The sequence below is a fragment of the Anastrepha obliqua genome, chromosome 4, assembly GCF_027943255.1.
Source record: "Anastrepha obliqua isolate idAnaObli1 chromosome 4, idAnaObli1_1.0, whole genome shotgun sequence".
Classification (NCBI taxonomy): Eukaryota; Metazoa; Arthropoda; class Insecta; order Diptera; family Tephritidae; genus Anastrepha; species Anastrepha obliqua.
The window spans coordinates 66,252,613-66,270,243 of NC_072895.1; the positions used below are offsets into that span (position 1 = coordinate 66,252,613).

A 17,631-nucleotide genomic window follows, 5' to 3' on the forward strand; every position below is an offset into this window, starting at 1 on the left:
GGCAGCATTCAGAGGTCGAGAGCTTAACAAGATACTAAGAGACTCCCGATGAATGTCGTTTAATGTCTGTCTGTAAACTATCTGATCCAGTAGTTGCAGGTGTGTTTGATCCCTTGTGTGAATCTTATCAATATAGTCGAAGAGATATCTCCTGACGCGCTTGTAAGGTGGCTTAAGCTTCATCGAGTACCTTAGCGATAATAACCCAGCAGGAATTGCTTGCTGAACATCTTGCTATGCTCCTTAACCGGAAATATAGTAACCTCGTTGTGGAAATGGTGCAGAAAGACATCCGGAGGCATCCCGTGGCAATCTTGATGGCAGTATTCTGAAGGTTCAGAAGCGAAGCACTAGTGCCAGGCGGCCAGATGGGCGTAGCGTTATTTTGAACCAACACTTTAAACGTGCCAGCTACATTTCTTTACCTTTGTATCAAATGTCCTGGGCTAGCAACTTGAGGACCTTGTTGCGGTTTTGGACACTGCGCCGAGAAGGAGAGCAAACTGTCGAAGGTAACCCCTAAAATTTGAGGGTTGTTTACGGTCGATATTGGTGTAACGTACACTTTCACCTTTAACTGCAGTTTGACCTCCTTTGTCCAGGTGGTAAAAGGGTCCCGTGGATTTAGTGGGAAAAGCTGGAAATTCCTCGAAGTGAAAAAGCGCGAAAAGCTGGAAAGATAACATAATCGTTCATTTTGGAGCACAAGCTATCTATGTATCGTGTTCATTATCGATGTTGGTTGATTGCTATAACTTGTTAGTTATTATATAGTCATTTTTTCCTTGTTTTTGTTAGTTAGACCATTTTCATAATTATCCATAAACGACTTTCGTATACTGTTCAAATAACACTTACTTTTCACGGCTTTTAATTAACATTTTGGATTAAGGTCGGGTGATATGAAATAACTAATAAGCACGATTTTGCTATCATATTTAGTGACTTGAACCACTTCCAGAATTATAGGTAAAGTTCATCTTTCACAATATAAATATATTTGTTATAGAAAAGGATTTTTGGAAAACAAATTTGTTCTCATTATTCAAAACTCTCTTAATATGTTTACATAAAAGAAACATCAGACCTAAAGTTGCAGATTTCAGATTTGTTCATCCAACACATTGCTCCATCTAGCAATATATGTCAATTGTACCCCTCGTACTACACATCACAAGCCAATAAGGCTGTGCCTTTTTTTTGTTTTTTTTTTTTTTGCTTAATTTTACAGGGTACAGTATATGCAATTTTTCACACATTTGGCCCCGTATGATTTTATTGCAGCATTTATCTGTGATGCCTTGATTTTACGGGAAAACCCCTTGTTTTCAATGTGCATACCTACGTATGAATATAAGTGTAACGTAAGCCAGCCATTGTAATAAAACAAAAAACAAATGTGAACAAATAAATAAGTTCCAAATTAAATTGGAATAAACAAATTTTGAAACGCCTAATTGGCCAGCAATTCAGATTAAACTGCCCACAATAAAAATTGTTGACAGGTTTTTTGTTGAAACTTTAACAAAAATAAATGGAAACATGTAAACCTCCGTGTTGATGAAGAAATAAAGTGATATTGAAAATACAAATATTTGATGAAAAGATTTATTCACTTAATCTTCAAATATCGTGTAAGCGAATAAGAAAAAATTAATTTGGAGTGAAATTAATTTGGTGAAGTGAAAAAAATTCCAAAACCACTCGTTAGCGAAACGAGATCAAAATTAATATAAATAAAATGCCCCAATTTGTAAAACAACCATTTTAATTAATGCTAAAATATTTTAGTACACAATTTTATTACGGATTTTCTACTAATGTGTTTTGCTTAAAGGCAAAATGTAATAGAAAGATTTTCGAAAAAAACCAATTATTTCATTAAGTGCAGAACAAACATATTTTCACATAAAGTCACGTTCGAAATGTGCTAAATTTTTCAAGTATACTATACATACGTAGACACTACGAATTATGAGATATAATTATTTAATAAAAACTACAAATACACTCAAATTAGTTGCAAAAGTTATAAACTGAAATGTTACGTAAGAGGAAATAGTCATGAATTATGTTTAGACATAATATTAATATTTTTTTATATATTTTTTTTTTAATATTTTAAGAAAATACATATACAAGTAGGTACGTTAAGTGTGTCAGTCAAAAAATGCAACCTACTCCGATTTTGATGAAACTTGTGGTTGAAGTTGTACTACTCTAGTAGAACTAAGAAAATTAAAAAAATCTCCCGGGCGAGAGAGATTTGTGCAATGCAACATTGGCTGCAGATCGCTGCATCATTTGCCAAGCTGATCACTGCATCTCTCAAATGACTTATGAAATGGTCAATTTAAAGCGTACACAGAGTGCATACTACAGTCATTCATTGCACCCAATAATGATAGAACAAAATTGCACCCATCAGAGAGCGCGTGACGTCACCCTAGCCTAGTTGTGCAGTGTTGTCAACTCTTTGCTCTTGACAATAAATTTAATGCTTTTCCACACTCAAAATTCAAATTTTTCAGTTTGGTGTTTGGTTCTTTGTTTTAGTTTGAAGATTTCAAAATTGTAAGTAATAAAAATTATATAAATTATAAATAAAAATAGGTTCTCTGAAATCTTCTCTGAAGATTTTAGTGCTTTGAAAATTTTTTGATTCTTATAGAATTTGATGGTTTGAAAGTGCAAATCTAATTTTTTACTCCTTACTCCTTACGCAAGAATATTACATCTTCTTCCCTCAACCCTTCTTAATGTATAAAACATCTCTCCATCGTGCATTGCACCTCATCGCACCGATCTCTCTCCAAAAAAGAGCGACTCTATTCAAGCTGATTTGCATCACGCTCTACCTCTAAGAGCAACACTCATTCCAAGAATCCCCTTAAATTTATCAAAAATTGACGAGTACCTCAACTAACTTTTATTTTTATTTTTTTTGATGTTCATTTTGTTTTTATAAAAGTATATCTCATTGTCATAAAAACCATTGAAATCCAAATTTCAAATTTAAGACTAAAATTATAAAAACTCATTTAGGTTATTAGCGTGCCTAAAACATCGATTGAGTAGTTAACTTAAGACCTGGTTAGTCCTACAAAGCGGAACGCGAAATTTGATAGATTATATGACCTTAGCCTTCGTATAGGGCTATTAAAAGAAATTAACTCTATAAAAATGGCAATTAATATGATAAAACACATTATTGAATAAAATCTATTAAGTTAGTAGCCCAAATAATGGGCATCTACTTTTATGCTCTTACCAGTCCAATCCAGGCGGTGAGTAGTACATCCAGTAAAACGAGTCTGTATTTTTTCTACCCTTAAGGAATAACCGGTATAGAGAAGATCCGAAATAATGCGAAAATATTCCAGGTTGACCCTGACAAAGAAAAAGTGTAGACTTGTATGAATAAACAGATGCTACGCTACAGGGCATATGGCTACGGTATTCTTAACGGAAGTCTATGTAGCACTAGAATTTGTAGTACTAGAATTTGTCTATAGTAGTACATACTAGATGTTGTTGTGAAGCTGCACTGAAAGCCCTTGCTACTCTTCGAAATTAGGCGGTAAATGTAAGACAAACAGAACAGTGTTGAAAAACACATCAAAGTTTGTCTTATTTGGGGGCCTGGACATTGTGGAATGGCAGGGAACGAGTGGGTTGGCAAACTGGCTAATGCAAACTACCACTAGGCCTTGAACTCTTTTTAGGAATCAATTCTGCATCAATTCAACTATGGATTGACGATTTCATGAGGTCTACCTATAGAAGAAGTTGGTCTGAATTGTACTCCTGTAGAGTGGCCAAGTGCTTTGTGAAAGAACCAAACAGGAAATTCGAGACTTTTTTCTTAAAACTTAATAGGAAGGAACTGAGAGAACTGGAGAGTGTAATCACAGGACAGAATGCGTGAAGTCAGCATATGGCTATCATAGGAATCATTGGTGACTCAATATGTCTATCCTACCTTGAAAATGAGGACACTGAAGAGCATTTTCTCTGAAATTATCCGGCGTTTTCTAGAATCAGACTTAGGGTGTTGGGTTGTGATGTACTGAGTATGGATAAGGTTCATATTCTCCCTCTTCTGGATCTCTTAAGATTCATCAATGCATCCAAAAAATTTGCGGAAGAGTGACCTTAAACCAATATTGACGTCTTAACATCTATATAGTATCTATCTACCCTGTCCTCTGTTCTCTCTGCTGTAATCTATCCACAAATCTAATCTAATCTAAGGACAAACAAATAATGCACTTGCAGTTGTTCTTTAATACAAGTCCACTATACTAGGCATCCACAAATCCAATGTGCATGGGAACCTCTTTTTGAAATTGAATTAAACACGTGAGAGAGACGAATTGACAATCGGTTATTGGTTATTTATTAGATCCCTACATCTACGCAACGACACGTACTCGCAGTTGTCAGTAGGTTAGGTCGGTAGCGGTAAAAAATTGATCTCTAGGACGTGAGAAAACATTTTTACGTTATTAAACAGTACGATTCTGAGACGAAGTCTGAGATATCATGAAGTATTCTAGAGGTAACATAAATAACATCCTAGTTGGCAATGTTTGTGTGAATGAAATGAATTCTATCAGTCAGATAGTTCCCACGTTGTCACGACAGTCGGTTCGGCGTTAACGGAACGATCCGTATTTATATCCGGCCAAGGACTGCTGTCATGCTACTACAATAACCACAACAACAATACTTGAATGTGGTTAACTCTATCTATCGCTTTTGTGAAATCAGTAAATATGGTATTACACTGGTTACCATATTCAAGTAGTTTCAGGGCAAAATTGGAAGTTTTACCCTTTATAAAGCCATGTTGATGTGGTGTTAACCTTCGTAAACCTTCTCAAACATGCTCACCACAACTTACCCAATCATTGCAATCAATTAAACGATTCAAGAGTCTACGTGCACATGCATACCCTATATAAAAAGATTACTCAAAAATCAATTTTATGAGCATATTCACTAGCTATGAGACCTCAAAACAGTCAAAAATGCCGCTTTTGCCACATTTTATTAAAACTTCTTTAAAAACAAAGCAGAACAAACATTTACTCATTGTCTTAAGTTCTAACAACAATCACTTCTTCTTCTTCTTAATTGGCGCGATAATCGCTTACGCGATTTTGGCCGAGTTTAACAAAGCGCGCTAGTCATTTCTTTCAAAAATCACTTATCAGTAGACAATTTATGTCAAAGAAACAGGCAATAGACAATCATAACGATTACTGCCTTGTCTTTAGCATCTATATTCTAGAAAACAACAACACGAATTATGCGCGTAATGCTCCTATTGCCTTCGCTCTAAGAGAATTCAATGAGATCTCGAGCTCTACTCCGCTTGACTTTTCAGTGCCTAAGAATGAATTTTATGAATTTATAAACTCTTTTCTTACATTTATTTATTTAAATAAGCTCTAAGTAGCTTGTAAAAACTATAATTATGTTTTAGACTTAAATAAACGAAATAAACCAAAGTTTGCCAAGTTTCAACGAAATTGGAGAGAAAATTTTGAAAACAAAAAAATAGTCTATTAATAAACAAAGCAGTGTATAAAAAAGATATTTTTATAATAAAGCACCTTAACAAAATACTAGGTAGCGCAAAATTAGTCATCCAAATTTAGAAGTAAAAGAAATAAAATTATTTTGACCTTCATGCGCTCCAAATAATGTTCTTATGTTGCAGCTGCCTAGCTCAGAAGTGTGAAATATGATTGAGAGACGACATCATTTGAAAAAATATAAATCTTCCGATAAAGTGATTAATTTTGCGCCACCTTGCTAAAACTTTTTTCAAATAAAATGCATAAAAATTACAATAAAGTAAACAAAAAGAGTGCAGTGTTTTTATAAACAATCTTTTTCAGCTCGTCAACTAACTAAAAATCCACATAAAGTGTGTAGTATTATGAATTCAACCTCTTCAAACGTACAAAGGTACACAACTACTAACTCGTAAATGTTTGAAAAGTGAAGAATAAAATTTCGTGAAACGGAATAAATTACATAACCTAAAAATGGAACAGAATCATAAGAATCACACTTCTAATGACAATCCACGCGGCTCCGTGTCGTCCATTAAGTCTTTGGAAGTGCCACCCACACCAACGCGTTCACCTAAGAAGGTATCATTTTCAGATGAATTGCCATATAGTGAAACACCCGCCGAGGGACAAAACATTAGCACCAACAATAGCAGTGACAGTACCGACACCAACAGTCACAACGATTGTCACAAAAACAAGAGCAACAATAAAATATCCCCGCCAGCAGCCGTTACCGAGGAGGAACTAACGGCCGTAAATCACGTGTTGCTGCAAGCGGCACAGTACCTTGAAAAATTGCACGGCGCTCGCGATCAGCAACCAGAACAGTATGGCCAACAACAAACGAGCCAAAACGAAATCAACATAAACAGCGCACAAATAAATCTAAGGCAGCCACCACAAAAAGTAAGGCGCGTAGAAAGAGATGGTGGTGGTGGTGGTGGGGGACTGTCAAATGCCACAGCGAAAGAAATAAATATCAGCGATGAAATTGATAAGGTGCAAGTGCATAAATTGCCGAACATAAACACGAGTTCGATAATAGCAACAACACCGGCGGCAGCGGCAGCGGCAGCAGCAGTTAGCAGTGCAAGCGTATCACCTGCTGTGCTTGAATTAGACAACAGCATCGAGCAATCAACAACATCGATGGTACAACATCAAAAACAAGAACAAAAGCAACACCAAAACAAACTAGCCAAATCACAGCCATTAGTATCTACGAATTCAGCGCAGCCCACTGCAGTTGCAACACGAAAAACATTCACCACCTCCCTCAGCAACGTACAGCTAGAGGAGCCAACTACCTCGGCGCAATTGCAAGAGATAAGCGAAGAGCAATCTCACGTGGCCAGCTACATTGACCGCTACAACCTCAATTTAGATAAGAATTTTAGTGCGATGGAAGTGGAGGCAAGACGTGAAAAACTACGCTGGTTGCTCATATCCGAGTGCAGTGCACTGCTCGCTGAGGGCAAACACACGCGAGAGGCTTTCCGGAAATTGGTGCTGGAGAAGGTGAGTTATTTATTTGATAATAGAACTACAGCTTGTAGAGCCATGTGTGGGTAATGAATGTTTCGTTGAAGTTAGCAAGCAAAGTTGTATTCTTCTTCTTCTTTATTCAATTATAATATGTACATATATCGTTTTGCTTAGGGCCACTTGTGCGTCGTATTTTGAGATTTTCTCTAAATCAACTACATTTTGCATCAGCTCACATTCACACTCCGCACAATTACCGTATGTACATATAGATTAGTGTACATATACGAGTGTATATAGGTATATAGAGTCGAATTATCAACTTACATCCATACATATCTATACACATCATGTCGCCAAACCAAAAATTAAATATTTAAATGTGTCACACTGGTGATGGCAAAAGTCGAAAAATGTGTAATGAAGGGATTCCAATAAGCCGGTCAGTAAAGTGATATTTTCGAGTTATGTTAAGTGTTTACTGAATATTTTAAAACAGGTTTATCTGTTTTTTTCACAGTTTTTGCATTTCTTAAAAATAATCAATACAAAACTGAATGTGGTAAGCAGCAAATATAGGGTTTTCGAATAAGGGAGTGTCGAAATAGTATAAAACAAGTTGTGTGTGAAGTATTAACGAAATTCTTGTTGATTTATTTGATAGATTCATCCATGCCACTTTATGTGTAAGGTGACCAGAAAGCAGGAATAGTTTTTTTTCAATTGTTATGTTTCAGCAGTGACTGCCGTAGCCGTATATTTTGTGCGTGACTACCATTCGTAGTACCCAGGTTCGAAAACCTGGGCATGAAACACTAAAAACTCGAAAAGACTGCCTGGCAGCTGTCGCCCGCAAGTGTATTTCTGCCAAGAAACAGCTCCTCTCAAAAAAAAATTTGCCGTTCGCAGTCCGCTTAAAACTGTAGGTCCCACCATTTATAGAAAAACATCAATACCTGCCCACAAACAGGAAGGCGAGCTCGGGCAACACCCAAGTGGTCAGGCGGGGCCTATTTTTGGCTATATAAACAAACAAAATTTCCATTATTGCAGCGAACACAATCCACAGTGTTCAACCAAGCATCAATGCATCCATAAAGATGGAGTGTTTGTTGCGGTTTATGGCATGACGGCATCATCAGGCTTTATTTCTTTCATTGCTGGTCGGCCAGAGCTCGACAGCTTCGGTATACCTGAGCTGTGGTTCGAACAAGAAAGCGTTATAGGTTACACAAGCTATTCAACACTCATGCTTGTGAAACGAACGACTGGCGTCGAAAATTTCGCCGACTGCGTAAATCAATGCCAGTGAAGTCGAGGCAGCCATTTAAATGATGTACATAATGAGATGAAATTAGCTTCAAAGTAAAGGCAGAATCACATCTCAATCTCACATATGGGCACTCAAGCATCCTCAGAAACTTTGAGTTCATCCCCCCGTCGACGGATCAATGTGTGCCCCCGCTTAGTCCAAGCGGAACTTTCTCCACCCATATTTAATCAAGGGAGGAGTGGGCCGGGGGCAACACTTGGGGACAGGGCCTGGTTAACCTGTTCACGGATGGCTCAAATCTAGGATTGGAGGAGGAGTATTCTGCAAAGAGCTCCCCATCAAACTCAAATTCAGGTTACCGGATCACTGCAGTGTGTTCCAAGCAGAGGTGGCCGCAATCAAAGAAGCAACTGACTGGCTACTTCCTTGCATTATAACTGTTAAGAAGATAAATATTTACTCCGACAGCCAAGCGGCAATTAGGGCCCTACTCTTTATTATGATGCATTCGAAACTGGTCAGTGAATATCTGGCCTCTCTCTCGATTGCATCAAATTCTTCGATATAAAGATAATTTGGGTACCTGGTCACAGTGACATTGCTGGAAACTGCGAAGCCGACGAGCTGGCCAGACAAGGGACCTGTGAGGTATCGCGATCTCCTTGTGAGGTTTCGGGATCGCCTTGACAACGCGCTCTACTCCTGAAAGGATCGGCTTTGCACCAACTCAACGATCGCTGGGCAAGTACACGAACGTGTAAGGCCACGTTTGGATAGGAGGCGTTCGAGGGATATTCTGAGAATGACAAAATCTCATTTCTCAAATTTCGTAGTCATCCTCACGGGGCGCTATCCGCGGGGTATACATGCCGTGAAACTCGGAAATACTTCGGATCCTTTTTGCGTCAGCCGTAAGGAGGATGAGGTGGAGTCATCTCAGCACCTGCTTCTTAGTTGCCCAACTCTAGCGGGACTAAGATTCAAGCATCTTGGTTCCCACTTCTTTTCTGCGCCTGCTGATACAGCAGGTCTTGATATCAAAAACCTGATGAACTTCATCAGCAGCATAAAGAGGCTAACACAACCGCAAATTAGTCACCGTTCATAGTCCACAAATACCTAACCCTCCCCACCCCTTTCCTTTTCGCAATATCGTTTTTCCTTCACCTCTTTTCCCCCTCTTGCAATGGCATCACAAAGGATAAACCAAACTTCTTTCGTCCAAGTAGGCCCACTCTTTAGGCAACCATTACTACCTAACCTAAAGGCAGAGTCAATTTAATATCTCACACCGTTGTTGTTTTTATTTAAATTTCTTTCTTTTCTGATCTACCTATATAGTTATATACGGAATATCACTTCTTTCAAATGCCCGTTATGTCTTTAAACGGTGAGACGGGTTGCTCTACTGCAACTATCCAGCTGAATTTTACCAGAGTTTGAGAAGTTACTTTAAGGCCACTTGTCGATTGCAGCTTATTGGCATAGTATATATATATATATACATACGTACATCACAGCCTATTTAAAAGAGGTTTATTTAGGTGCCACCGCAATAGTTAACTCAAACAGCTGATTTTTGTTTACATTTGAGTTTTACAGTGAGTTTAACAGAGACGAAGCTGTTTGCCTGGCAGAATTAAAAAATACAATTTTATCTCTAATTAGTCAAATTATTGCTCTTCATAAGCAGCTTGAAGTACAAACTGCACGAGTGGACGCAATATATAATCTAATAGACTCAGTATGAATTCAGGCGGATCACAAATGCATATTCAATTTCAATTAAAAATAATTTCCCTTAATGTTAACTCGATCATTAATATAAATAGAAGAATAAAAGTGGGCAAATTCTTAACAGATAACTATCCAGATATAGTTTTGCTGAACGAACCCGAACTGAACACAAAGCATAAGCTAAAATTTATTAGGTAAAATTTAATCAGGATCTAGAAGAAAGAAAAGAAAACATGAAATTTGCCAAGGTTTTTAATTATACTTATAGGGTCGATTCCCTATCTTATTTAGAAGCTTGTATAATTAAAATGTATGTGCCCCCGAATAATATCGCATTTATGATTGTAGCCTATTAACCGGCAGAAAACAACAACAACGCATTGAAATCAGAACTCAGTGTAATCTTTAAAGCTCTCAACCTTCAAAACCCAAATCGTTACTATCATTACTACATATTAGCAGGCGACCTCAATAGTAATCACCATGTTTAAGCTAAGTAAAATTATTTGCGCAGTCATAGAGAAAAAAATGTACCAAAGGCCAAGGCAAAAAGTTCTACCAATACTCTTGTAAACTTCTATATATACAAGTATGTATCATTAGCGCATACACCTTTTTCGGTGATTGGCTCCTCCTCCTATTTATGCCATGCATCTTGACGTTCTTCCATTAATGGAGGGACCTACAGTTTTAAGCCGACTCCAGCTGGCAGATATTTATTATGAGGGGCTTTTACATGGCAGAACTACACTCGGAGATTTGCCATTGCCTGTCGAGGGGCGACCGCTATAAGAAAATACATATTTTTTCTTCATTTTTTGTGTTTCATTCAAGGAGATTCGAACCTACGTACTCTGAATGATAGCCACGCACCGACCCATTCGACTACGGCGACTACTTAAACTTCTTCTTCTTCTTAATTGGCGCGATAACCGCTTACGCGATTTTGGCGAGATTAACAAAGCGCGCCAGTCGTTTCTTTCTCGTGCTAACCGGCGCCAATTGGACACACCAAGTGAAGCCAAGTCCTTCTCCACCTGATCTTTCCAACGCAGAGGAGGCCTTCCTCTTCCTCTGCTACCACCAGCTGGTACCGCATCGAATACTTTCAAAGCCGGAGCGTTTGTATCAATTCGGACGACATGACCCAGCCAACGAAGCCGCTGGATCTTTATTCGCTGCGCTATGTCTATGTCGTCGTAAAGCTCATACAGTTCATCGTTCCATCGTCTACGATATTCGCTGTTGCCAACGTGCAAAGGTCCAAAAATCTTACGCAGAATCTTTCTCTCGAACACTCCAAGCGTCGCTTCATCGGATGTTGTCATCGTCCAAGCTTCTGCGCCATACGTTAGGACGGGCATGATGAGAGTCTTGTAGAGTGTTAGTTTTGTTCGTCGAGAGAGGACTTTACTGCTCAGTTGCCTACTTAGTCCAAAGTAGCACTTGTTGGCAAGAGAGATTCTACTTTGGATTTCAAGGCTGACATTGTTATCGGTGTTAATGCTGGTTCCTAAATACTCGAAGTCGTTTACAACCTCAAAATTATAACTGTCAACAGTGACGTGGGTGCCGATACGCGAGTGCGCCGACTGTTTGTTTGAAGACAGGAGGTACTTAGTTTTGTCCTCGTTCACCACCAAACCCATTCGCTTTGCCTCTTTATCCAGTTTGGAGAAGGCAAAACTAACAGCGCGGTTGTTAAGGCCGATGATGTCAATATCATCGGCATACGCCAGCAATTGTACGCTCTTATAAAAAATTGTGCCTGAGCGATTAAGTTCTGCGGCTCGTACGATACTCTCCAACATCAGGTTAAAGAAGTCACACGACAGCGAGTCACCCTGTCTGAAACCTCGTTTGGTATCAAACGGCTCGGAGAGGTCCTTCCCAATTCTGACGGCGCTGCTGGTGTTGAGCAACGTCATCTTACATAGCCGTATTAGTTTTGCGGGGATACCAAATTCAGACATAGCGGCATACAGGTAACTCCTTTCCGTACTGTCGAATGCAGCTTTGAAGTCGACGAAAAGATGGTGTGTGTCGATTCTCCTTTCATGGGTCTTTTCCAAGATTTGGCGTATTGTGAATATTTGGTCGATGGTAGACTTTCCAGGTCTAAAGCCACACTGATAAGGTCCAATCAGTTGGTTGACGGTGGGCTTCAGCCTTTCACACAATACGCTCGCTAGAACCTTATAGGCGATATTTAGAAGACTAATCCCGCGGTAATTGGCACAAATTGCAGGATCGCCCTTCTTATGGATTGGGCAGAGCACACTTAAATTCCAATCGGCAGGCATGCTTTCATCCGACCATATTCTGCATAGGAGCTGATGCATGCACCTTACCAGCTCCTCGCCGCCATGTTTGAATAGCTCAGCCGGCAGTCCGTCGGCGCCCGCGGCTTTGTTGTTCTTTAGCCGTGATATTGCTATTCTCACCTCGTCATGGTCGGGTAACGGAACGACAATTCCGTCGTCAACGATTGGGGTATCGGGATCTTCACATTCTCTATGACATGCGCAGCTGTCACCGTTTAACAGGTTCGAGAAGTGTTCCCTCCATAATTTAAGATTGCTCTGTACGTCAGTCACCAGATCGCCGTCTTTCTTCTTACAGGACAACGCCCCGGTCTTAAAACCTTCTGTAAGCCGCCGAACTTCTTAACTTACCTATCATAAAAACAGTACTGATAGAAAAAAGTAACATTCTTATACTAACATCAAAAAAACATATGTACGTCACTTCTAACAACCTTCAACTAGAAAAATGCAAAACTGAAACTTATAAATGACAATATAAAGATTCAATTTGATATCAACTCGAACACATACCTATTTCTCTTAAGCATAGCGACCCTTCAAAATTTTCAGTTATTAAAAGAACATTTCTAAAAAACGAGAACACACCAGATATTTCAAAAAGCTGACCTGGACTGCAATCTACTAGAAAAAAATTTGACAACATGCAATTTTTTCATCAAAACAGTGAGATTATACCCGACATAGTAAACTTTTATTTTGAAGGAATTCATTCTTCAAGCAGTGCAAACAGGTGCAATAATGCTTGAATAAGTTTTTAAAAACAAAAAATTTGTTCAATAGCTTTCGAGCCAAGATTTAATGCCTCCAATAATTTAACCGAAGACCAAACAGACAACCAACCTCTTTATTCATTAAAACTGAATGCAATAGCTTATGGAAACGCGGTAAAAATTTGCACACTATGTATCACTTCTTAGGAAGGTGCCCTGTACTGAAGGAAATCAGACAAAGATACTTAAATGCAGAGAAACTAAACGACGCTGAAGTAATATATATGTATACAATTGGCACTTAAACCCTTTTTGGGTGACTGGCCGAGCTCCTCCTCCTATTTGTGGCGTGCGTCTTAATGTTGTTCCACAAATATAGGGACTACAGTTTTAAATCGACTCCGAACGGCAGATTTTTTTCACTTGAATTTTTTTTTTTGAGATATCCCCACAAAAAATAGGTCAACGAAGTTAAATCAAGATAAGAATTTCGTTTAAATTAAAATGAATAACTTTTTTTTAATTCGTTGGCTGTGTGGAAAGTTAATACCTATGTCTCGCTATTGCAAAACATATTATACGTTAATGCTAAGCATCTTCCCAGCTACTTTTCCGAAGCAAAATGGCCCATTAACATTGCCAGACGACAATGGCGGGTCGAACATGGCTTTTTATGCCTTGTGCCGAACCAGTTGACTAAAAATTTTTAAATTAACTGTTTATTCTGGGAAATTTTTTTGAAATTTAGTTTTCACAGACCTCTCTTTTTGGTAGTGAATTTTAAACACTTTACGCGATACTCCAGCAAAATCGGAGTAATTTTAATAAATTTCTACCAAATATCTACTAGAAGAGGCGCCGTCGAACTGTGAAAGCTGCCGAGACAAATAATGCTAATAAAGCATTCGAGCTTGAAAGACCCTGCACGAGTACAAGTACATATAAGTGACTGCCACAGCTGTGCAAAGGACTCACCCTAATAAACATTGTAAACAAACCTTAAGTACAAACGTAAAAATATTTTTATTCAGTTAAAAAATCTGTAATGCAAAACAACTTAATTCGTTGATTAGCTAATACCTTCACGATTTTTATTATATTCACTTATCATAAGTAGATATGGTATAACGAGTTGCATATTTGCATATGTAATGATTTTAAAAATAAACATCTATAATTTTTTTAGTTCATTTGCATACAATTACTTACCATTTGCATATGTGTGTATGTGTGTATTCAAGCGATTAATAATAATGCAGACGCTCAGAATTCTTAGAAGCTGCAAGCGAATCAATGGAACTAATCACACATAAGTATGCGTGTAGCGGAATGGCTTATGAACTTTATGAAAAAATTACAGGTGCCCATGGCTTCGCTTACGTATAAAAAAATGCATTTAATAAAAACATTTACCAACTTTAAATTTGTGGAACGAGAAGCAAACTATTTCTGGTTTTAGTTGAATTTTTTTTAGTTTAAAAAATGTAGATACATACAGATATTTAGTAAAGTACTTCTCTGTGCGCAATGTTTTTATTATTGTTTGTTAACGGGTGGCACTTATGTACAAGGTGCCGCAAAATCAATCATCAATTTTGTTTTAGAATAACTTTTTTACTAAATAAAAATATGTTTTTGAGTGATGGAAATCTTGTCTGTTTGTATACCGTAGCTGTTTAGTTCACAAGGGTCACATATGATTGACGTAAGATGCCATTTACAATGTTGTACATTTTCCGATAGGGTTATTAATTTTGCGCCACCTTGTATAAATCTTGAGCTACTTACTCGGGAGCAGCCAACGCATAATTGATCGTGAAAAAAGCACTTAGTGCCCAGATCAATACCGATTTTTTAAGACAAGTTATTTGGAAGAACTAACCAACCATGGATTTAACAAGAAAATTAAGGATTAAGTTAAGCAAAAACTCAAAGATAAATAACCATGAACGGCCATGAACAGCTAATAATGCAAATTCGGCTGATTTGAAGCCAATTATTACAAAGGCTCAAAGATGTGAAGCCATTACACATTTTATTGAATATATTTCGTACTAGCTTTAACCCGCGGCCCCACTCGCGTAGGAATAGTTTTGAGGGATTTAGGATATGTATATAAAAGAATTACAAACAATAATTTCATAGAAAATATTTTTTTATTAATAACCATAATATTACAATACCCGGCATCCATTGCTATGCCTCGTTGAATAAAATCAAAACAACCAATCAGAAAAATATCAAGCAAAATTATTTTTATTAATTTTCTATCTCAAACCGTTTTTGAACTTTGCATTTGGGTCATAGTTGAACAGCTTATGCGGATTATGAAGTCTAGAGTGTGCTATAAATAGTGGGAAGCAGAAAAAACTAACATTTTTTAGATTAAATTTAAGCAAATATTCGATTATTAGTGACGAATGAGAGTGGTGGCTCGGCCTGGGGGCTGTGGCAAGGGAAAAAAACATCAAAACCATCATAAAAACATGCCTATAACCTTCATTGGGTGAAAATATGAATGTATAAAAAATTTTACGTCATTTGGTGTTGTCGTTTCGTAGTGATGCGCGGACAACGTACAGACATTCACCTTTATAGTATAGATAATAAATACTTTAAGCAGATAATACAATAAAATTTCTAATCGAATAGTCAAATAGTTTCTAAATTATGGCGGTGAGGCTTCTATTAGACGCACTGTACTTATTTTCTCACCAATACAATACCACAAACCATTCAGTTGGTATGGGAGCTACCACGTCTCTTTCTTCAACGCCGCCCATTTTTCTCCACGAGTATGGCACTGATTTTATATACATACTGGGTTCCAGTAAAGTTCGAATACTTCCAGAGATATATAGGATGAAAAATCCAGTTGATATGGGAGGTGCCACGCCCCTCTGGGCTAATCGAGGTATTTCATTATTATCGATTGGGTAGTTAAAGCGTCAAAGCATTGCAAATAAACGAGTTCTTTCGAAATTTTAAATATGAGTAAGGATGCATGGCATCCAGGCCATACCCAGTTAACAACAAAAGCTGAGGTCAAATTTTCGCCTCTTCCATTCAAGATATTAAATGCATTTTTCGAAGGCATTAAAAGTTTATACACTCACAAGTTCAATATTAGTTTTATGAAATACAGAGTGGTCCTATCCTGCGGAACTTTAACTATCAATCTTTTTTTACCCTATCAGCTAAAATAACATTGGAATAACTAAATAACTGAGGAATTGTTTGGTTAAAAATGACTAAGAAAATCTTATTTTGAGAAGAAGCCCAGCGTTTGTATTAAAAAATATAATTGTAATATTTGGGGGTCAGAAAATCCACAACTCATTATTAAATAGCTGACGCATCTGAGTCCGTCTACCAAACTTGTAACGAAAATAATGTTTTAGATACTTCAATTCATGTGCCAAATAAATCTTATACAGATTTAGGCAAAGATGGTTTCTTAAGGGTGAACAATATGATCACACAATGGAATTCAAATAAGCAATCATAGATTTTGAAACGTTCATTATTATATCAAGCAATAAGAGAAAAATGAAAAATAGTAACGTGAAGATGTTTTGGAGCAAATAGTATTGAATAATATAAGAATTCTTTTTCAGTTTTACATATTTTTATGCAAATCGCGTAACAAGTCAATTAGTTATTAATAATTAATTAATTTTCTTTCTACCTTTCGCAACAGGAGTTCCAACAAAAACTGTTCCATCTCTTCGATCTAGATGGCAATGGTTATCTGGTACAGGATCGTTGGATTGAACACCTAAAAGGACGTTTAACGTGAGTATTAGTATTTCGACTTTATTAAGAATATCAGTTTTCATGTACATTTCTATGCGATCAATAAATTAAAAATCATTTTTTTGTGCAGTCCTTTGCATACATCATATACAGATCCATGGTAAATATATACGACTTTACTACATTATCATATTAGTTGTACAACTGTTTTTGTGTTTATTTACATATGTATGTTGTCAAATTCTAACAAGGACGTACACGTTGTAACAAACACAATTAAATCCACTGCTGCGTGCGTGTACCCTGCAGTAAATCGAACTACCTCCAAACTAGTTGCGAACTGGACCATTTTTTTGACAGTGACTGAACTGTTCATTGCGGACGTGACAATTTCAGGGGCAATTGCCAAATCTTCATACATATTACTTCATACTGATTTCACAGTAAAACAATATAGTTTTTTAAGGCCTCAACCTCATTGCAAACACTGGGATTAAACTCTGCCAAAGTATTATTGTTTACATATGTAGATGGAAACCCTCAAATTACTTCCCAGTGCTATAAGTATAAAGCAAACGTATCAATAGATAGTACGCTGAAGAAATCAGTTATAATCTAGCAAACTAGGAAACTTTGAAAAACGGTGTCCAAATTTATCGAAAACAATATGGGACCAATTCTATTCTTGGGTTTCCTCGTCGGACAGGGAAAGCTTTTAGTTATATAAATTTGGTACAATTCTGAGGGTAAAGAAA

At 37.3% G+C, this 17,631-nt stretch overlaps 1 protein-coding gene across 3 annotated transcripts in view; it reads left to right on the plus strand.

Moving 5' to 3' along the window:
* Nucleotides 1-17,631, plus strand: part of LOC129243576 (uncharacterized) — a 51,449-nt gene that overhangs the window by 13,169 nt on the left and 20,649 nt on the right. For 2 of the 3 annotated variants that reach the window (XM_054880693.1, XM_054880696.1), the window contains exons 2-4: nucleotides 5,910-7,106; nucleotides 16,821-16,915; nucleotides 17,007-17,036. In XM_054880693.1, the coding sequence (XP_054736668.1) occupies nucleotides 6,060-7,106; nucleotides 16,821-16,915; nucleotides 17,007-17,036 (1,172 nt within the window). In that variant the 5' untranslated portion in view covers nucleotides 5,910-6,059. The remainder of the gene's footprint in view (nucleotides 1-5,909; nucleotides 7,107-16,820; nucleotides 16,916-17,006; nucleotides 17,037-17,631) is intronic. The other variant, XM_054880695.1, reaches the window with a different exon arrangement.